General features: G+C 49.0%; 1 protein-coding gene and 1 long non-coding RNA gene across 2 annotated transcripts in view; one reads left to right on the top strand and one right to left on the bottom strand.

The window, feature by feature from the left end:
• The first annotated feature begins 6 nt into the window (after nt 1-6).
• HADHA (hydroxyacyl-CoA dehydrogenase trifunctional multienzyme complex subunit alpha) overlaps nt 7-20,275 on the top strand; it is a 37,185-nt gene continuing 16,916 nt past the window's right edge. The window contains exons 1-10 of the mRNA XM_083432592.1: nt 7-345; nt 6,707-6,748; nt 8,396-8,466; nt 8,764-8,897; nt 12,592-12,730; nt 13,015-13,134; nt 13,233-13,335; nt 13,811-13,933; nt 14,050-14,168; nt 15,959-16,015. Coding sequence (XP_083288718.1) covers nt 261-345; nt 6,707-6,748; nt 8,396-8,466; nt 8,764-8,897; nt 12,592-12,730; nt 13,015-13,134; nt 13,233-13,335; nt 13,811-13,933; nt 14,050-14,168; nt 15,959-16,015 — 993 coding nt within the window. The 5' untranslated portion in view covers nt 7-260. The remainder of the gene's footprint in view (nt 346-6,706; nt 6,749-8,395; nt 8,467-8,763; nt 8,898-12,591; nt 12,731-13,014; nt 13,135-13,232; nt 13,336-13,810; nt 13,934-14,049; nt 14,169-15,958; nt 16,016-20,275) is intronic.
• Nucleotides 4,126-7,632, bottom strand: LOC310674045. The gene is made up of 4 exons (XR_014509353.1): nt 7,233-7,632; nt 5,051-6,944; nt 4,721-4,804; nt 4,126-4,690 (listed from the first exon to the last, which is right to left on the bottom strand). It is a non-coding gene; the product is annotated as an uncharacterized lncRNA (long non-coding RNA).

Here is a 20,275-nt window from a genome sequence, read left to right as displayed (position 1 = left end):
CGGCCCATTCTGAGGAGGGGAAAAACCCCGCGAGGAAAGAGCGAAGCGCACCTTCGCGGGTGACAAATATCCATGTGAGGAGGGGGGCCGGGGGCGGCCGCGAGGGGGCGTTTTCCAGCAGGCATCGCCGCGGACAGCCCTTGTCGTAGTCAAGAAGCGCCGGGGCGTCTCGGGAGGCCCCACCCCGCCCCCTGGGCCAGGGCCGCCTCCCGCCCTCAGTCCTCTCGCTCGCTCTCGCTCGACCTCCGCGCTCGGCCAAGATGGCGGCTGCTGTCCGGGCCATCGGGAGCCTCACGCGCTTCACGCCCGCCCTCAAGTACTGCCGGGCCCGGTGCTGCCGCTCAGGTGAGGCGGAGGGGGGGGGAGAACTCCCGGGGGAAGGGGACCCCCCCGGGCCCCGCTCCCCCCTCCGGACCCTCCAGACCCCGTTCTCGGCCCCCTGCTGCTGCTGAGAGGAAGGGGGTCCCCTGAAGGTCATCTGCTCCCCCCCAAAACCCTTCCCTCTCCTCTTCCCTTCCAGGGCCATAGCTGCCAACTTTCCCCCCTTTCTAAGGGAAATCCCCTTATTCCGAATAGGATTCCTCGCAAGAAAAGGGGAAAGTAAAGGGACTTGCTAATGCAAGTTAGAAAATATATTAATAAAGAATATATCCTCGCCTGCTACTCTGAACAGTCCCACATTGGGGTCTCTCCCCACTCTAGAATCTTATGATGCTATCCCAGGGCATAGCTGCCAACTTTCCCCCCTTTTTAAAGGGAAGTTCCCTTATTCCGAATAGGATTCCTCGCAGGAAAAGGGAAGAGTTGACAGCTAGGCCTTCCACCCTCTTCCCTCTACCCCGCCCCGGCCCTGGGTGGGCTTCTCGCTTCCGCAACCACTGGCCGCCCAAAGGTCTCTCTAGCTGCCCCTTCCTTCTCTTTTCCCCCTTGCACCTCCCCCAATGGAATCCTTTAAAAAATAGGTATATATTAAATATTTTGTTGATTTACGAAAGTATGTGCAATCTCTCTCTCTCTCTCTTTTTTTCCAAGTAACATTTTTTACAGAGCAGTTTCATTTTTTGAGACATTAGGAAGAAAAGGGGGAAAGAGGTTGGGGGGGGAGATGGGGGGTTGGGTGGCGATGTTTCTATTTTACTTACTAATTGTAGGGTTTGGTGTCAGTGTTGTTTGTGCAGGTTCTTTGCTGTTCACTTGTGTTCCTTTGGTGGTGAGAGAGGTTGGGGTTGGCCCAGGGTGTGGTTGTTTGTTTGTGATTAGCTGTGGTGATCTTTGTTTTTGTGTGTGAGTGGGGTGGGTGGGTGTTTTGGATCAGGCTAGCCATATTGATTTGTATGCTGTTGGTGGATTTTTGTCGTTGTTGGGCTGTGTATGTGATAAAGGGGAGCCATAGCGGGATGAAGGTGTCTTCTATTTGTCCCCGTGTCAGTTTCAGTTTATTGGTTAATTTTTCTAGTAGGGCTGTTTCCCATACTACAGTGGTGCCCCGCAAGACGAATGCCTCGCAAGACAGAAAACCCGCTAGACGAAAGGGTTTTCCATTTTGGAGGTGCTTCGCAGGACGAATTTCTCTATGGGCTTGCTTCGCAAGACGAAAATGTCTTGCGATTCCTGGGGGTTTTTTTCCGCTCCCCACCCTCTTTTTCTAAGGCACTAAGCTGCTAATAGCCTTTTAGCAGCTAATCCGCTAATCCCTTAAGCCTTTAATAGCCGCTAATAGCCGCTAAACCGCTAATAGCGCTAATCCGCTAATGGGCTTGCTTCGCAAGACGAAAAAACCGCTAGACGAAGAGACTCACAGAACGGATTCTTTTCGTCTTGCGAGGCACCACTGTACTTGGTACCATTGGTCCATGCTTACTCCCTCCAATGGAATCCTTGAACGGTAGAGTTGGAAGGGACCCCCCCCTCAAAGGCCATCTGGTCCAACACCCCCCCCCCCCCGTGATGGGTCAGTGCACCTGGCTGCTAACCAGAAATTTGCTGGTTCTGGCCCACCAGGATGCTTGCCTTGCAGGGGGTTGGACTAGATGACCCTCGAGGTGCCCTTCTAACTCTGCAATTCTGTGAATGCAGGAATCTCAGCCCAAGCCCCCATGGCAGATGGCCACCCAACCTCTGCTTTAAAACCTCCAAGGAAAGAGAGTCCTCCGCTTTTCAAGGTAGACCATTCCAAAGTCAAAACAGCTCTGACTGTCAGAAGGTTCTTCCTAAGGTTTAGTCGGAATCTCCTTTCTTGCAGCTGGAATTTGAGTCCTACCCTCCAGAGCAGGAGAAAGCAAGCTTGCTCCCATCTTCCATGGAACAGCCCTTGAGCTATTTGGAGATGTCTATCCTAGATCTCAGTCTCCTCTTTTGATTATTTTAACAAAAGTTATACACCGCTTGATTGTAAAAAAACAAACAAACAGCTCAGAGTGGTTTACAAAAAGATAAAACAGTAAAATCAAGGAAAATATTACAACCCAGCTTTAAAAAATAGAAAAGCTAAAATACTACAACAGATCAGGATTACCTCAACTTTCTAAGCATCTGGACAGGCTTGCGAAAACAGTACAGGGAGGGTGTCTGCTTGATCTCAATAGGCAGGGAGTTCCTAAGAGTGACTGTTCCAAAAGCAGAGGTGGTGAGCCTGTCAGCTGTGGGCAAAACTGGGCACCCAAATATGGTGCTGAGCTGAGAGATTGAAACCTCTCAGCTCAGCACCGTGATGTGGTGACTGACTTTGCCAGGCCCTGCATATGTGCATGAGAGTGACATTTGGCCATTGGATGATTGGCCAACCCTTAAGTAGTAATAATAATTACGGTATTTATTATTTATACCCCGCCCATCTGGTTTGTCCTGTGGGTCAAAATCCTTAGCTTCTCCCATTCTAAAGAATTTGGGGACTCAGATGGAACTGGGAGACCCTGAATTCATGCTAGCGCTGCAGGATTATGGGACATGTCAAAGTGCCTCACTGTTGTATCAGACTTGAGTGCATTCTGGTCCAGCATCCTGTTTCTAATAACAGCCAGCCAGATACTTTTGGGAAACCATATGCAGGGTTTGAAGGCTGCAGACCTTCCTGGCTGAATATCCCCATAATCCGAAAGGTTTACCTGGTGTTTCTGCTTAGCTGTCACAGCTAATAGCTGTTGGTAGGTCTTTTACCAATACCTGTTGGTAGGTTTTTTTACCAATTTATGTAATCCCCTTTTAAAGCCATTCAAGATATTCTACTATTCTGGGACCGGCAGTAAGGAATCATGTAGCTGGATCAAACATAGCAGGTATATAATCCAGCTTTCCATACCCATCTGTGATCAGCCAGATTCTACTGGAGAAATGCACAAAAAGAGCATGAAGACAACAACTTCCTTCTCTGCCAGTCGAGTAGCCAATATGTGGAACTTCACTTCCTCTTGACAAAAAAGACTAAATTCAGTTACAGCAGAGTGTTTCCCTGAGACAGATATTCCTCACAGCTCTCTGCTCAGAAAAACAAAGATCACAAGGAAAGGCGTTGAGGACTAGTGTAGCCTTGTGTGTTCTTTTGTGTATCAAGTTGTGATGATTTTTATTTGGGGGGTGACACATGGGGTGAACTGTTTCCTTCGCACCCTGCTTGTGAACACCCCCCATGGCACTTAAGGAGGTGCATAGTGTGCCTGGATCAGAGGGAGATTTCGGCTTGATCCACAGAAGTGCATGTCTTAGGATTGCTTGTTCGGGGAAAATGAAATAGACGGTATTTGCCTTGCATCAGAAAAACAGCATAGTGAATGTCTGTCTAAGCTTCCTGGGGAGATCATTTCATCACTGAGACACCTCCATGTGTCCTTCAAAAGTGGTCTTGATTGTATGGGCAGAGTCAGCTTGCTTCCTTTGTAAATTTCATCCTTTTGTTATCTGAACATTCTGGGCATCTTCCAGGCCTTGGCTAACTGCAAATTGAAGGACACTTTTTAATCCTGTTAAATGTGTGCAGTCTCCCAGGTTTCCTCTGTACCCAGGCCTGTATGTTTTTTTGTTGCAGTTGGATTTAAAGCCATCTCCTCCTAAAGTGCAACTTAAAAAAAACACACAAAACCCACACTTCTTCAGAGTTTCTTCTAAATGGCAGTACAGTCTTTGATCTCGAACGACTTGCAAGTAGAACGTTTTGGCTCCCTAATGGCGCAAATCCGGAAGCGATTGTTCCGGTTTGCAAATGTTCTTTGGAACCTGGACGTCCGTCACGGCTTCCGATTGGCTGCAGGAGCTTCCTGCAGCCAATCGGAAGCCACACCTTGGTTTCCGAACTGTTTTGGAAGTTGAACAAACTTCCGGAACGGATTCCGTTCAGCTTCCAAGGTACCACTGTACAAGAAATATTTGGTGCTGCGTGGGGAAGGCCCTTGTTCTCCAGGGTTTGTACTTCTGGGAGAGGGAAGTTTCTGGAAAACAAGGTAGGGAGAAGGGTTGATGTAGTCATACCGAACGCTGTGTTGCAACATAACATTTGGCGATTGCCATGAAATGGCCTGCAGTCTGGAGCCTCTTCGTTCATTGTCAGGTTGTGGCAAGCTCATAAGCTGCTCTGGGCTTGAGCTGAATGGCATTTGCTCGTATGAGATGACTGATCCTCTTTCCTGCTATCTCGCATGTTTATAAGCAGCCAGAGAAGCAAGAAAGCGTTAGGAACCCTAAAAACAGTATAAGGCTTCTTTGTAGCAAAAAGGCACCATCTTGACACTTTCGGATTGTGTCACGGAGGAGGTCTGATTTTAAAATACTTGCTTTCAAGGTGGCAAGGGGGGCACTTACCATATTGGGCCTGCTCATCCCTCCCGTCAACCTAGCAGTTCGAAAGCACGTCAAACTGCAAGTAGATAAATAGGTACCGCTCTGGCGGGAAGGGAAACGGCATTTTCGTGTGCTGCTGTGGCTCGCCAGAAGCGGCTTAGTCTTGCTGGCCACATGACCCAGAAGCTGTATGCCGGGTCCCTCGGCCAGTAAAGGGAGATGAGCGCCGCAACCCCAGAGTCGGCCACGACTGGACCTAATGGTCAGGGGTCCCCTTTACCTTTAAAAGCTTATCCACACTGCTGCTTGACCTGTGTTTTGACCATATTGTGTCCCGAAAAGTTCCCCAAGGTCCGACAGCTTTTTTCAATGTTGCCCAGCTCTGCCTTACAGAAATTCGAAATTGCTTGCTGAATTGAAGGTCCGTTAAACAAAATCTCTCTTTGGATTTTCTGTGTATCTGAGAAGATCCACTTCAGTGGGAAAGACTGTCCAGGGACACAACAAAGAGGAAAGTTTTTGGACCCTGGGGGAATTAATCTGTACAGAAAATATGATTAAATATTATCAAAATTTGGGTCGAGCAAAAGTGTGGATGAGGCCTTTGCAGTGAAGCAGCTTGGTTTTTGTGATGCTAGCTCGAGCGCCCGGGCAAGAAAGGGGCAGGTCTTTCACATCCCAATAAGCATTTGTGAGCAGTGCATTTTCATCTGCACAGAACATGTGAAGCATAACTCTGGCATCTTTCTGAGCTGGCTCTGCTCAAGATAGCGGGAGTCCTCCAGCCCCCCCCCCCAAGAGACTCGCTGGCAATTTCACCAACCTCCAAAGTGCCGGCATTTATGGGCATGACAGGATGTAGGTGAAAGGTCCTTTCCTTTCCACTCTGGAAATGTGGAGCAAAGGACATGGCGCACCTCCAGCTTGGGGGCTGGGTCACGTGACCGGCTTGCGCAAGGCAGCCTATTTGGCCTCTGATGCGGTGGCTCCCCCTCCCCTCAGATGGACTTGGGACCCTCTGGAACGGGCTGCCGTGTCTTGTTAACACAATGGAAAGATCAGATCAAGTTTCAGAGTTTCACTTAATAATTAGCAACGCTCAGACTTCCAGGTGTATGTTGGGAAGCCATGCTTGGAAAAGGCTCATAGCAAACACTGTGAAACGCCAAACGTGCCATGCTGGCTTGTGCAACCATGTGCAAAGCGATGTTGAGTTTTCAAGTCCTTTAAACCAGGGTGGATAAAAATCCATTGGATTTTTAAAAATTTAAACCAGAGTTTTAAAAAAATAAAATGCTTTTGGAGAAAAAATCTTTCTAAAGATAGTTTTCTATTTAAGTTACATTATAGTCCAAAGGCTATTCCTCAGGAAATAAGGGTTTGTTTTAAGTTTTTCACATGTGCTAAAACTCAGTCTAAGTTTTTTTTAAAAAAAACTTTAACCACATCAGTTAACAAACATGGATACATATGCTATAATGTTATTGTTTTAGTTAAAGAAATTGTTTAACTTGTTACTAAGGAAATTATTATTTTTCTCCTTCCAATAAAGTACAGCTGAAAAGTTATCCAAATATAAACAATAATTTCATAATTATCTGTCGATATATTTCTAAGAGTATAACCAAATCAGTAATTTTTGATATAACTGTAAAAGCTACTCTGAAAATTTATTGTTCCAGAAATGAAATCTTCATCTGGTTGTAAATATTAAGATGATAACAGCAAGAATGAGTCTTTCTGTAAAAAAAATGATTTAAATCAAGTCTTATTGACCAGTGATTTAAATCGATTTGATTTAAATCAAATCCACCCTGCTTTGAACTGAGCCTCATCCCTCAGAAAGAGACTTTGCCTGAAGGCACCAGCAGGGATGGGAAATGTTCTGATTTATTTGCTGGTCCAAAGTAACTCCTGAAATCTCTCTCTGTTTCAGGTTACGCCTGCCGAAACCTCAGCACGTCCTCCCCTCTTAAGTGTAAGTCAGTTCTTGGGTCTGGTGGGGGTTGATGGCGATGACGGGGTTCTGCCCTGGTTGAAAGAAATCTGGCAGAGAAGGCAAATTTGCTGGGGGACGGTGTCTCAGGTTGCCTTTTTCACCCTTGTAGTAATAACAAGGAAACCGTAGTGACTTCAGTGTAGGGGGGGGGGACCTTTTTGCCTCCAGGATCAGCCTTGCAGCCCTTTTTTAAAAAAATCATTTTTATTGATTTTCCCATTAAAAACAGCCAATCAACATATCCGCATCATAATCCAATTAAAAACAATAAACTAAAATTTAAAAAAACACCAAATTGTAGTCCAAATTGTAATTATTAATTTTTCCGGGCGCCCCATAGTCTGGACCTCTGAAGCTATCTCCAAATCTTCATTCCTGCCTCTTCTCATTGTTTTCATATTTTCCGCCTTCTGATTCTCGGTCATGTCAAAAATCATATGTCCTTTCATCCATCGAATACAACCTTGCGGGCCTAATTTGACAGGTGGATGGGGCCACCCACATGTCCTCACACAACGCTGTTGTGATGTCACATGATTGACAGGTGGGTGCAGCCCCTCAGCTCTCAAAATCCCCTCCATGGCCTTGCAAAGCACCCTTTGGAGCAATCGCCACCTCTCCTATTTTAAATAACACTTGGCTCTGCTTCTCCATTAAGTGGGTTTGTGCCAGCAGTGACCCACGGTGATCTTTCCCTCTTCTGTCTCTCTGGGGAGCTGGGTGGTGGCAGCAGCAGTGAGGTCCAAAGGAGGTGATAACCAGAGAGCCTGGCACCATTGGTATCCAGATGTGCCCATGAGCCTAAAATGGTTGGTGGCCCCTGTCCTAAGTTTTGTTGAAGTCCTGCATGGAGAAATAATAAATATAGAGCCCGTTCCACTGCTGAACAGCTCTTACTGTCAGAAAGTTTTTCCGAAAGTTTAGTCAGAATCTCCTATCTTGCAACCTGAAGCCATTGTTTCAAGGAGAAAACAAGCGTGTTCCATCCTCCATGTGACATTCCTTGAGATATTTGAAGATGGCTCTCATATCTCCTCTCAGTCTCCTCTTTTCCAGGCTAAACATACCCAGCTCCTTCAACCACTCCTCATAAGGCTTGATCACCTTGGTTGCCCTCTTCTGCACACCTTCCAGCTTGTCAACATCTTAAATTGTGGTGCCCAGAGCTGGACACAGTATTCCAGGTGTGGTCTGACCAAGGCAGAATAGAGTGGGACTATTCCTTCATATGACCTGGACACTAGACTTCTGTTGATGCAGAAAAAAAGCATTCGCTTTTTTTTGCTGCTGCATCACACTGTTGACTCATGCCCAGCTTGTGGTCCACCAAGACCCTTAGATCAGCCTTACTCAACCTGTGGGTCCCCAGATGTTGTTGAACTACAACTCCCATCACCTCTAACTAGCAAGGCCAGAACTCAGAGATGATGGGAGTTGTAGTCCAACAACATCTGGGGACCCACAGGTTGAGAACTGCTGCCCTAGATCCTTATCACATGTACTGCTAGTAGGCCAGGTTTCCCCCCATCCTATATTTGTTCATCTGGTTCTTCCTGCCTAAGTGCAGAATCTGACATTTGCTCCTCTTGAAATGTCCCTATAAATCTCTCTTTTCCCCCGCTCCAGCAAGAAGCCATGTTAACTATGACATCAAAGGAGATGTTGCTGTCGTGCGCTTTAACTCTCCAAATTCCAAGGTAGGTTTTCCTGTCTCTTCCCTGCGGGCTCAAGCGGTTTAAACTGTGCAGAGAGGTTTAAAGGGGTGCCTGGGAGTCATGGAGATAGAAAGGAGGGAGATGGTATGCCAGGCCTAATAGAAGGGTGTGCTGCCGGCTGCTTACGAGTACATCTCAAAGCTTCAAGACATTTGGCATGGCACCGCCTTCCTTATGCTGTTCCATGTTGGCGAGGACAAGCAAGGGCCGTTATCCTTCCAAAGTGGGAGCTTGCCCTTTGCCCGCCTTGGCTTCAGCTTCCCTGTTCATTTCCCCCAGGTCAACACCCTCTCCAGGCAGCTGCAAGATGACTTTTCCGCCGTAATGAACGAAATCTGGGCCAACGAGGCCGTCAGTAGCGCCGTCCTGATCTCATCGAAACCCGGCTGCTTCATTGCTGGCGCAGACATCAAGTAAGTTCCAACGGGGCGGGAAGAGGGGTCCCCTTGGGTGGAGAAATGGGCAAACCGGTCGTGTGCTTCGGGGCAGCCTTTGCCCGCTAGCTGCCCTCCAGATGTGCTGGGCTCCCATCAGCCACAGCCTCCCCTAATGGGAGCTGTGGTTCAGAACATTGGAGGTGCGCCCAGCGGGCAAAGGCTGCTTTGGGGGATGGCTTTTCAATCTTTTTGGGTCTCTGGGCACATTTGCCAATGGGGCTGGCTGTTGTGGACACCACACACACACACACACACACACACACATTGCAACCTGCTCTGTTGGCTTTCAAACCTCGTTTTGGTGGAGGGAACTCTGTGGGTGTTGAGTTGCGGGAGTCAGTTGGAAGTTCACCACACCTCAACCTGTGTGATGCATCAGGAGAGTAAGCGGAGGCCCAGCAGAGACCTCAGAGATTTCCTATTCCCTTTTTTCCCCGCAAATTTTTTTAATTAGTTTTCACAATCTTATAAACAATCAAACAAACACACAAGACAAACAAACAAAAATCATAGCCTTATTGAAAATTACACTTATTAACTTTGTTAAGTGACTTCCTCACTTCCCCTTGGTTGAATTTCATTGCATGTCCTTTTAACGGTTTTCCAAATCCCAATTCTTATGAAATTTAACTTAAACATTAACATCCTTAAATCTTCACCTTATGGAATTAAACATACTAATTCATCACTTAACATAAATAAAATCCTAAGCCAATTAAGTATCTGCAAGCTGTTTTCAGTTAATTTAACTTAACAAATTTAACTGGATAATCATTAAATTTATTCCACTCTTCCTGATACTCCTTCTCCTTCTGGTCGTGGACTCTTCCGGTTAGGTCAGCTAGCTCTGAAAAATCCATCATCTTCATCTGCCATTCTTCTATTGTTGGTAATTCTTGGGTTTTCCACTTTTTAGCTAACAAAATACGAGCAGCAGTTGTGGCATACAAAAATAATTTAACATCTTTCTTGGGCAATTCCAAACCTGTTATTCCAAGAAGAAAGGCCTCTGGTTTCTTTATAAATGTATATTTCAACATTTTTTTCAATTCATTATAAATCTTTTCTGAGAAGTCTTTCACCTTGGGACAGGTCCACCACATATGATAAAAGGTTCCTTCCTTTTCTTTACAGTTCCAACATATATTGTCACAATTATGATATATCTTTGCTAATTTTACAGGAGTCAAATACCATCTATACATCATTTTCATTATATTTTCCTTTAACAGAGTGCATGCGGTGAACTTGACCCCTTTCTTCCACAATCTTTCAGAGATTTCCTATTCCCAGCAGCTTCTTACAGAGTTCCCAGTTAAGGAAAAGCTCCTCTCCCATACAGTAATGCAGTGTTTATTGCTAACACTGTCACCATCCTAGTTGACGCTGCTGTGCCTAACCCACAGCCTCTTCCCCTGACTCTCACAGATTCAGAGTCAGCAAACAGGACATGCAAGACAAGACAAGCAACAGGACATAATGAAAGCAATGCCCTAGATGGGAGCCTTCTCGGTGGTGGCGCCCGCCCTGTGGAACGCCTTCCCTTCAGATGTCCTATCTTTAAAAGACATCTGAAGGCAGCCCTGTTTAGGGAAGTTTTTAATATTTAATGCTGTATTCGTTTTAACACTTGATTGGTAGCTGCCCAGAGTGGCTGGGGAAACTCGGCCAGATGGGCGGGCTATAAATAATAAATTATTATTATATTATTATTATATTATTATTATTATCTCCGCCTACCACTGCTTCAGATTGGAGCAGCTGCTGCCCTCGCAGTAGTTGGCTGGTGAAGGGTGCCTGTTTTGCAGAGCCTTGGTTACACAGAGGTCTACTTGGGACCCAGAGCAGTAGCACACGCCTCTCTTCTTGCTTACTAGCTGGTGACAGGTAGTCCTGAGGTAGCTATCTCTTCACAAGTGAGATAGAATAGAATAGAACAGAATCATAGAGTTGGAAGGGACCCCCCCCCCTTAAAGGTCATAGAATCATAGAGTTGGAAGAGACCACAAGGGCCATTGAGTCCAACCCCCTGCCAAGCAGGAAACACCATCAGAGCACTCCTGACATATGGTTGTCAAGCCTCTGCTTAAAGACCTCCAAAGAAGGAGACTCCACCACACTCCTTGGCAGCAAATTCCACTGTCGAACAGCTCTTACTGTCAGGAAGTTCTTCCTAATGTTTAGGTGGAATCTTCTTTCTTGTAGTTTGGATCCATTGCTCCGTGTCCGCTTCTCTGGAGCAGCAGGAAACAACCTTTCTCCCTCCTCTATGTGACATCCTTTTATATATTTGAACATGGCTATCATATCCCCCCTTAACCTCCTCTTCTCCAGGCTAAACATGCCCAGCTCCCTTAGCCGTTCCTCATAAGGCATCGTTTCCAGGCCTTTGACCATTTTGGTTGCCCTCCTCTGGACACCTTAGGACCCTGTAGGAATGAAAGCTGACTCTTGGGGAAATACCTCCAGAAAGGAAGTCCCCTGAGAGGTTGGGCCAGTTCACACTGTTAAAGTTTGTGGGTTGTAGATCCTTTGACCCAGGGAGTCTGCTGCAACGGCACTGCAATAAAGTTGATTTATTTCCACTCCGGCAAACTTCAGTGGCGCCCACACGCTTCCACTCATGCGCTGCCACTCTTCTCAGTTGTCGGACGTTAGCAGAGTTCACACGCAGCGTGAAATGGCTTTGTCTGTGTCGACGTGTTGTCTTCAATAACTCAGCTCGACACCAGTGCTTCTATCACTCTTTATTTAGAAGCATACAAAAACAGAAAAGAAAAACCTACAAAGTCTAGCTGCATGCTTGCAGCTTTCTGCCTCTAACAAAATAATAATAATAATAATTTATTATTTGTACCCCGCCCATCTGGCTGGTTTCCCCAGCCACTCTGGGCGGCTTCCATAGAAACAAAAAATACAGTAAAATATCACAGATTAAAAACTTCCCTGAACAGGGCTGCCTTAAGATGTCTTCTAAATGTCAGGTAGTTATTTATCGCTTTGACATCTGATGGGAGGGTGTTCCACAGGGCGGGTGCCACTACCGAGAAGGCCCTCTGCCTGGTTCCCTGTAGCTTTGCTTCTCGTAATGAGGGAACCACCAGAAGGCCCTCGGCGCTGGACCTCAGCGTCCGGGCAGAACGATGGGGGTGGAGACGCTCCTTCAGGTATACTGGGCCGAGGCCGTTTAGGGCTTTAAAGGTCAGCACCAGCACTTTGAATTGTGCCAACAAAAGGAAACTACCTTGCTCACATTCTTAGACAGACTGCTCTCTGCAGCCCTCAGAGAGCATAGATCAAAGGAAAATGCCCGGATCATGTGGGCAGTGCACCCAGTTAATAAGAACGCTTCCCAGAGTGTTAACTCTTAGCTGTCCAGAACCACAATACACACACACACCCACACACACACCCTCACATGCACCAGGGTTTGGGTCAGCAGATCTGTGTTGCAGCAGAGTCTGACAAAGTGAGGAGTTGCACCCAGTTGCAGCACACACCTGCTTCCCTAGCAGCAGTCACACAGAGTTGGGCGAAGGAGGAGCCCTGTGTCACTGGGCAGGCATCTTGAATTGCTTCTCTGCAGAGGTAGAGGGTGGATGACTTTGTAAGTTGGGCACTGGTGCGCCTCGTTCACAGCCACCAAACTCTCTCTTTGTCCTGCCCGTAGCATGATTGAGGCCTGCCAGTCCAGCCAAGAAATAACTCTACTTTCTCAGGAAGGACAGAAGATGCTGGAGAAGCTCGAGAAATCGCCAAAGCCCATTGTTGCTGCTATCAGCGGGTCCTGCCTTGGGGGAGGACTAGAGGTAGGGAGGAGCTCTGCAGACGGGGAAGCCTCTCCGTAATGAAAGGGAGAATGGGGTGCGTGGGACTGTGATCTCTGCATTTGCTGTAAGGGAAGGATCTTGGCTCGCCTCCAGAGCAGCTGCTCTGCGTGCAAAAGGCCCTGGTCTCAGTCCTCAGCATCTCCACGCAGGGCTGGGAGTTCCCAGTCCTGTCTGAACCTCCTGAGAGCCCTTGACCGTTCTAAGGCAGATGCACGCAACTGCCTGACTGTGCATTCAGGAAGCTCCCTGTTTTCCCTTTCCAGGTTGCCATTGCTTGCCAGTACAGAATAGCAACCAAGGACAAGAAGACTGTTCTGGGAACCCCAGAGGTGCTGCTGGGGCTGCTGCCGGGGGCAGGAGGCACCCAGAGGCTGCCCAAGATGGTGAGTGGGTGAGCACCCCACCCATAGAGGGAGGGAGTCTGCCTTTCCAGCATTCCTGCTCTTCTGGCATGTAAAACTCATTTCCTTCCATGTTTCAGGTGGGGCTCCCTGCTGCCTTTGACATGATGCTGACCGGAAGAAACATCCGTGCTGACAGAGCGAAGAAAATGGGGCTGGTGGACCAGCTGGTGGATCCTCTAGGTTAGCTGGAGACGCTTCTAGGTGCACACACCTGTTTCCGTGGCCTTGCACCTGGCTTGGTGTGGCCTGTGATGTTTCAGGCCCCAAGGCAGGGGCAGGGAACCATCACTGACCTGCAACTCCCGTCAGTCCCAGCAAATACAGCCAGCAGCCAGGGATGCTGACGGGACTTGTAGGGCAGCAACACCTGCAGGGACAAAAGGCCCTGAGGCTGGAAGGGGAAAACATACCTTGCAGCTGCTGCTGCAAGCAATCTCGCTGCCACATTCTGCCCCAGCTGCAGCCTCTGGGCCAACCACTGCAGTAATTCAGCCACGTGGTCAAGCTGTCGCAGTCTTAGGAACATCTGCGGCTGCCTTAAACAGTCGACCAAAGGCTCCAGTGAGAGAGCTGGAGGCAGGATTCTCCCTTAGGGAGTCTGTCTCCTTTGAATGCACCTTCGCTTCCTGCTAAAACAGCACCTCTGCCTTCGCAGGGCCAGGGATCAAGAGCCCCGAGGAGCGGACGCTGGAGTACCTGGAGGAAGTGGCCATCACCTTTGCCCGAGGCCTCGCCAAGAAGACGATTTCGCAGAAAAGGAACAAGGGGCTGATGCAGAGTGAGTGGCCTGGCCTGGCCTGGCACCGGGGGGCAAGCTGCCCTGGCCCTTGGCCTCCCTGGGGTCGGCCCCCTGGGCCGTTTCCTCCCTTGAACCTGCTTTGCGTTGCCTTGCAGAGATGATGGACTATGCCATGGGCATTGCCTTCGTGCGGCAGCAAATCTACAAAACGGTGGAGGGCAAAGTGCGGAAGCAAACGAAAGGCCTCTACCCGGCTCCCCTCAAGATCATCAAGGTGAGGGCCATCTGTGCGCATGAGGGAGGGCAGGGGGACGTCTGTGCCAGGGTGTGAGTGTTGGGATGCTGCCGGGGAGACGGGGGCATTTGTTAGGCCCCCAGCTGGCTCCAGCCACCGGCCAGCAGCTTGGTGATCTCCGGTTCCCGGAACAGCATCAATCAGCGGACAGAGACATGTGTAAGCATATTTACAGCATTTATTCAGCATAGTTTAGGAACAAAGGAAAAAACATGTCTGCTTCCCTTCGTGTCCAGCAAAACAGCAGGAAAACAAAAGCAATATACAAACGGAAGTTCCCAGCAAGTTTGTGCTGGAAGTAAACAGGCGTGTGACACACAGAAGTCATGCCTGCTCCTTTTAAGATGGAACGGAACTATATCCTAACAGTGAGCACACTCGGTTTCTGCCCTGCGTGTGGCAAAACACTGGCACCTCTAGTTCTGCCCGTCTTTAGGTGGGGTTGGACGAGTTGACCTTGGACGGCCAGTAGCCAGGATGGCTGTCCTCTGCCGGCACAGTTGGCAGGGGATTGAATTAACTTGGGGTCTCTTCCAACTCAGCAATTCTATGAGGCAGGAGACCAGCAGCTGGTGATTGCAGAGTGCTATGGTGCCCCCACAGACTCCACCATCCCTGCCTCAGAGTTTCCATTTGTCTAATACTATTCCGTTTGATTCCTGTGGCATTTAAGAAGTCTGGCCATATAGGCAGCCGGTCCTCCAGACAGCTTTCATCGTGGTTTTTTATCATGATTCCCACCATCCTGAAGCGCAGGCAGGAAGGGATCAGCGAGGGCTGGGCTGCGGGGTCTGTCTTCATCAGCACCAGCTGAAGGGGGGGGCCTGCCAGCGTATGTGGGTGCCTCTTTGGCACTGGCCGGAAGGGTCTTTGGTGCATTCCTGCCCCTACCCACCCGCTTGCCTCCCCACCTTCCTTGCACTGCCTTTCGCCGTTCCTTTCCTGCTGTTTTTAATCTTCACTTGTAAACCATCAAGATCGCCTTACCGCAGATAGGCCCACTCAAGCCACTCCTGCCCTTTGGAACTCCCTGCCTCTTGATACCAGGCAGACGCCTTCACCGTACTCTTTTTGGTGCCTGCTAAAAACAGTCTTGTTTAGACAAGCCTACCGAGATATTTAAGGGACGCGGGTGGCGCTGTGGGTAAAACCTCAGTGCCTAGGACTTGCCGATCGTATGGTCAGCGGTTCGAATCCCCGCGGCGGGGTGAGCTCCCGTCCTTCGGTCCCAGCTCCTGCCCACCTAGCAGTTTGAAAGCGCCCCTAAGTGCAAGTTAGATAAATAGGTACCGCTTTATAGCGGGAAGGTAAACGGCGTTTCCGTGTGCTGCGCTGGTTCTGGCTCGCCAGCTGCAGCTTCGTCACGCTGGCCACGTGACCTGGAAGTGTCTTCGGATGGTGCCGGCTCACGGCCTCTTAAGGGAGATGGACACACAACCCTAGAGTCGGACACGACTGGCCCGTACAGGCAGGGGTACCTTTACCGAGATATTTAGAAAACTGATGTGAGTTTTTAATCTTCTTTGAGTCTGTTGTTATTTTATCTTTTTGAAAGTTTTAAGTTGTTGTTCTTACTGATGATTTTGTTGCTTTGTCTTTTTTTTTTGGTCTTTTTTTTGTAAGCCGCTTTGAGGCTTGTTTGTTTTGCAGTCAAGCAGTGCATACATTGTAGGAAATAAATAAACGTTAAACCACCCTGGGCATTTCAAACTGAAGGGTGGTATAGAAATGTTTCAAATAACCCAAGATGTTGTTCCTCTTTACTTTAGGTTGTGAAGACAGGCTTGGAACAAGGAAACGAAGCTGGCTACCTTGCAGAATCCCAGGTAAGCCTTTTATTGCCTGTCACTTTGGACATTGAACTTCGTAGTCTGTGCTTAAAGGGAGACGGACTGACGGACTCCATTGAGAGATGCAGTGTTAGATAAGAAGGTCCCCCCGCCCTCGCCAGCAATCTGTACAAAATAATCACCTCCGAATGCCTCAAACAAGGCACCGTATTTTTTGCTCCATAAGACGCACCTAGTTTCTAGAGGAGGAATGCAAGGAAAAAAATATTCTTTAAAGGGAGCGCTGAGCAGAGCCTATATGCATCCCAGGCTCTGCTCAGTACTCCCTTTCACAAGCTGCGTGGAGGGTGTGTGCGGGGCTTGCAGGCTTTTCCCGAGGAGGGAGGAGGGACTGATGGGCTGCCCTCCTCACTCCTCAGGGAAAAGCCCCTATGAGCCGCACACACGCTCCACACGGCTCTTTAAAGGGAGCGCTGAGCAGAGCCTCCCACCTGCATTCGCTCCATAAGACGCAAACACATTTCTCCTTACTTTTTAGGAGGGGAAAAGTGCTTCTTATGGAGCGAAAAATACAGTAAACCACAAACGACAAACCTTTGCATGAAGTCCTGATCTGCCTGGCTCAGTTTCCTCGTGGTGGGGTGTGGTGGAGGCTGAGAAAAAGACTTGATTCCCCCCTTAGCAACCCTCCCTTAGGACTTCAGCAGGGTGAAGCCCACCTCACGGTTGCAAGAGCTTCTCAGCAAGAGGCATCCCGTTCGAATCACAGCAAAGGCCTTAACTGTTCACATGGTGTCTGATCACAAGATCTGGGTGCTCAGAGGCCCTGTTCAGGTTTCCAGTGAGTCCACAGCGTTGTCCTGGTGCCAAATGTCACACCAAAGTCCCATGTTTTTTTGCTGGGGGGCTTGTAGAAGAGGGTGGGGAGGAGGACCAGGCGGCCGGGAGAAGGAGGGGGCTTGGGAAGACTGGGAAGGGCAAGAGCAGGCTGGGCATGCAAGGCCACTGTGATGGGTCAAGGAGGGACAGGGTTTGTAGGAAAAGGAGAGGAGCCCAGGAGTGCTCCTGTGGCCTGGGAGTGGGGGAGACGGCGGCAGCATCTAGGGCTGCGGGAGCTAAATAACTCACTTAAGCTCCCATTTGGAGTGACTTAAGGGAAGCATGGGAAGCAGGTGGCACTGTGGGTTAAAGCACAGAGCCTAGGGCTTGCTGATCAGAAGGTCGGCGGTTCAAATCCCCGCAATGACGGGGTGAGCTCCTGTTGCTCGGTCCCTGCTCCTGCCAACCTAGCAGTTCGAAAGCATGTCAAAGTGCAAGTAGATAAATAGGTACCGCTCTGGCGGGAAGGTAAACGGTGTTTCCGTGCACTGCTCTGGTTCACCAGAAGCGGCTAAGTCATGCTGGCCACATGACCCGGAAGCTGGTTCCCTTGGCCAATAAAGCGAGATGAGCGCCGCAACCCCAGAGTTGGTCACGACTGGACCTAATGGTCAGGGGTCCCTTTACCTTTACCTTTTAAGGGAAGCAGCTGCTGCTGGAGGGGAGCAGAGAATTGTTACGTTTCCTTACAGTTTATTTATATGCCACCTTTCATCCGAAAAAGACACCCCAAACAGCACAAATGCAAATGCAAGCAGACCAATGGAAATGCAATACAATAAAAACAAAACAAAACCTTAACACTACAAAAGTCCAGGCGACGACCCACTTATGTGGGGGTTAGGTTGCAGGCTCCCAAGCACATAAGCAGAATTGTGTAAAGTGGGGACGCCTTCTAAACTAAGGTTGCCAGATTTTCCCCAATGAATCCGGGGACACTTTTCAACTTCCTACTGAATAGGTGGATTTTGTCAGGGGACTGATTTGTAAATCTGGGGACTGTTCCCGGGAAATGGGGACGTCTGGTAACCTTATTCTAAACCCCCTTCAAATGCCCTCTCTGCCATTCTCTCTGCCACCCGTACCAAAAATACCATATCCCATAATATCTGCAACTAGAGTTGAAGCTGGAGGGATGCATGGAAAAGCAGCTGGTGCCTGCATTGGCTCTTAGGCAGGGAGGCTGAGCAGCCGAAACAAAGCGCTTCTGCGAATCAGGTCTCTTCGTGGTTTCTTTTGCCCTCACTGACACCCTCTTTGGGCTTGGGGGGGGGGGCTCTTCATGAGAGGGTCTCTCTCCCACTATTTCTGTGCTTGAACTGAATTGTTTAATTATTTCCTGCTGCTGCACATATATCCGGTCAGGTGTGAGTAAAAGTAAAGGGACCCTGAGCATTAGGTCCAGTCGTGGCCGACTCTGGGGTTGTGGCACTCATCTCGCCTTATTGGCCGAGGGAGCCGGCGTGCAGCTTCCGGGTCATGTGGCCAGCAGGACTAAGCCGCTTCTGGCGAACCAGAGCAGCGCACGGAAACGCCGTTTACCTTCCCGCCGGAGCGGTACCTATTTATCTACTTGCACTTTGACGTGCTTTCGAACTGCTAGGTTGGCAGGAGCTGGGACCAAGCAACAGGAGTTCACCCCATTGCGGGGATTCGAACCTCCGACCTTCTGATCAGCAAGTCCTAGGCTCTGTGCTTTAACCCACAGCGCCACCCGCGTCCCAGGTGTGAATAGAATGCACTAATATGCATTCATTTTGCTGCCATAAAGGCAGCAGATTGCGCCCCATGAAAACATTAAGGGGAATGCCAGAACCAGTCTTTTAAACGGCACTTCTTTGAACAGTCCCAGAGAAGACGTGGAGCAAAGCTGGTGGAATAGGCTTTGCCCCCAATGTCTGGCCCCTGTAGCAAATCGTGTCTGGCATCCTCGGCGGCCCCTTGGCTTGAATGCAGAAGCTGTTGGCCCAGGTTGCTTTGCCCTGCACTTTAGTGAGCTGTTCTCATCGCTGCTTAGAAGCTCCTGGGCTGGAAAGAATAATAACAGTGGGGATTGTGCCCTCCTTTGCCAGGCCTAGTATAGTTTGCCACGGGCATACATTGGGCTGGCACCCTCTTACACAGACCCACACAGACTTTGTAGCCTCCTGTTCTTTGGGGGTCCTAATTTGCAGCTGGCTTCTCTTGACCACTTGACTTATGCTGGACAGACGTTCCTCCTGGGCCGCTGGCCTCCAGATACGGAAAGGTAACGTTATGGGGGAAAGGCACCCTGTGTTTTTTCCAGTCTCCCTTCCCATCTGCCTTGTCAGTTCTCCATTTCCTCCGCTGTTGTTCTCGTTCTGGGTGGCTGATGTGGGAGGTTTGCAGTCACCTCTTGCCACTTCCTGGCTTCCCCACCCTTCATCCACTTGTCACTTAACTTTCCCCTGTTTCATTGTCTTGGGAGACGCAGGGTTGGACCCAGAAAGCTGCCTTTCTTTATTTGTACGCGCTGGCTGCTCAGTTCCCTTTCGCGAGGGGCCTGGGGTGCGAAAGCAGCTGATTATAAACTGTGCGTATTGTGTGCACTTGCAAAGTTTGCTGTATCGATGAAGCCTGTGTAATAATAATAATAATAATAATAATAATTTATTATTCCACCCTGGGGAACACCCTCCCTTCAGATGTGAAGGAAATAAGCAGTTATCCTATCTTTAAAAGACATCTGAAGGCAGCCCTGTTTAGGGAGGTTTTTAATATTTAATGCTGTACTGTTTTTTAATTTCATGGCTGCTTTGTCCATGGAGCTTTCTTGGCAGGGATACTGGAGTGGCTTGCCAGTTCCTGCTCCAGGTGGATCACGCTTGGTCAAAACTCTCCACTATGACCTGTCCATCTTGGGTGGCCGTGCAAGGCATAGCTCATAGCTTCTTTGAGTTATTCAAGCCCCTTTGCCATGGCAAGGCAGTGATTCATGAAGGGGATCACTTGCCAACAAAGGTCCGTATAGTTAAAGCCATGGTTTTCCCAGTAGTGATGTATGGAAGTGAGAGCTGGACCATCAAGAAGGCTGATCGCCAAAGAATGGATGCTTTTGAATTATGGTGCTGGAGGAGACTTGAGAGTCCCATGGACTGCAAGAAGATCCAACCTCTCCATTCTGAAGGAAATCAGCCCTGAGTGCTCACTGGAAGGACAGATCGTGAAGCTGAGGCTCCAAGACTTTGGTCACCTCATGAGAAGAGAAGACTCCCTGGAAAAGACCCTGGTGTTGGGAAAGATGGAGGGCACAAGGAGAAGGGGACGACAGAGGATGAGATGGTTGGACAGTGTTCTCGAAGCTACCAGCATGAGGGAGGCAGTGGAAGACAGGAGTGCCTGGCGTGCTCTGGTCCAGGGGGTCACGAAGAGTCGGACACGACTAAACGACTCAAC

This window comes from Podarcis tiliguerta, assembly GCF_965153285.1.
Source record: "Podarcis tiliguerta genome assembly, chromosome: 3".
Classification (NCBI taxonomy): Eukaryota; Metazoa; Chordata; class Lepidosauria; order Squamata; family Lacertidae; genus Podarcis; species Podarcis tiliguerta.
The sequence above is the reverse complement of the archived record's forward strand: the minus strand, read 5'-3'. Positions and strand labels throughout refer to the sequence as shown.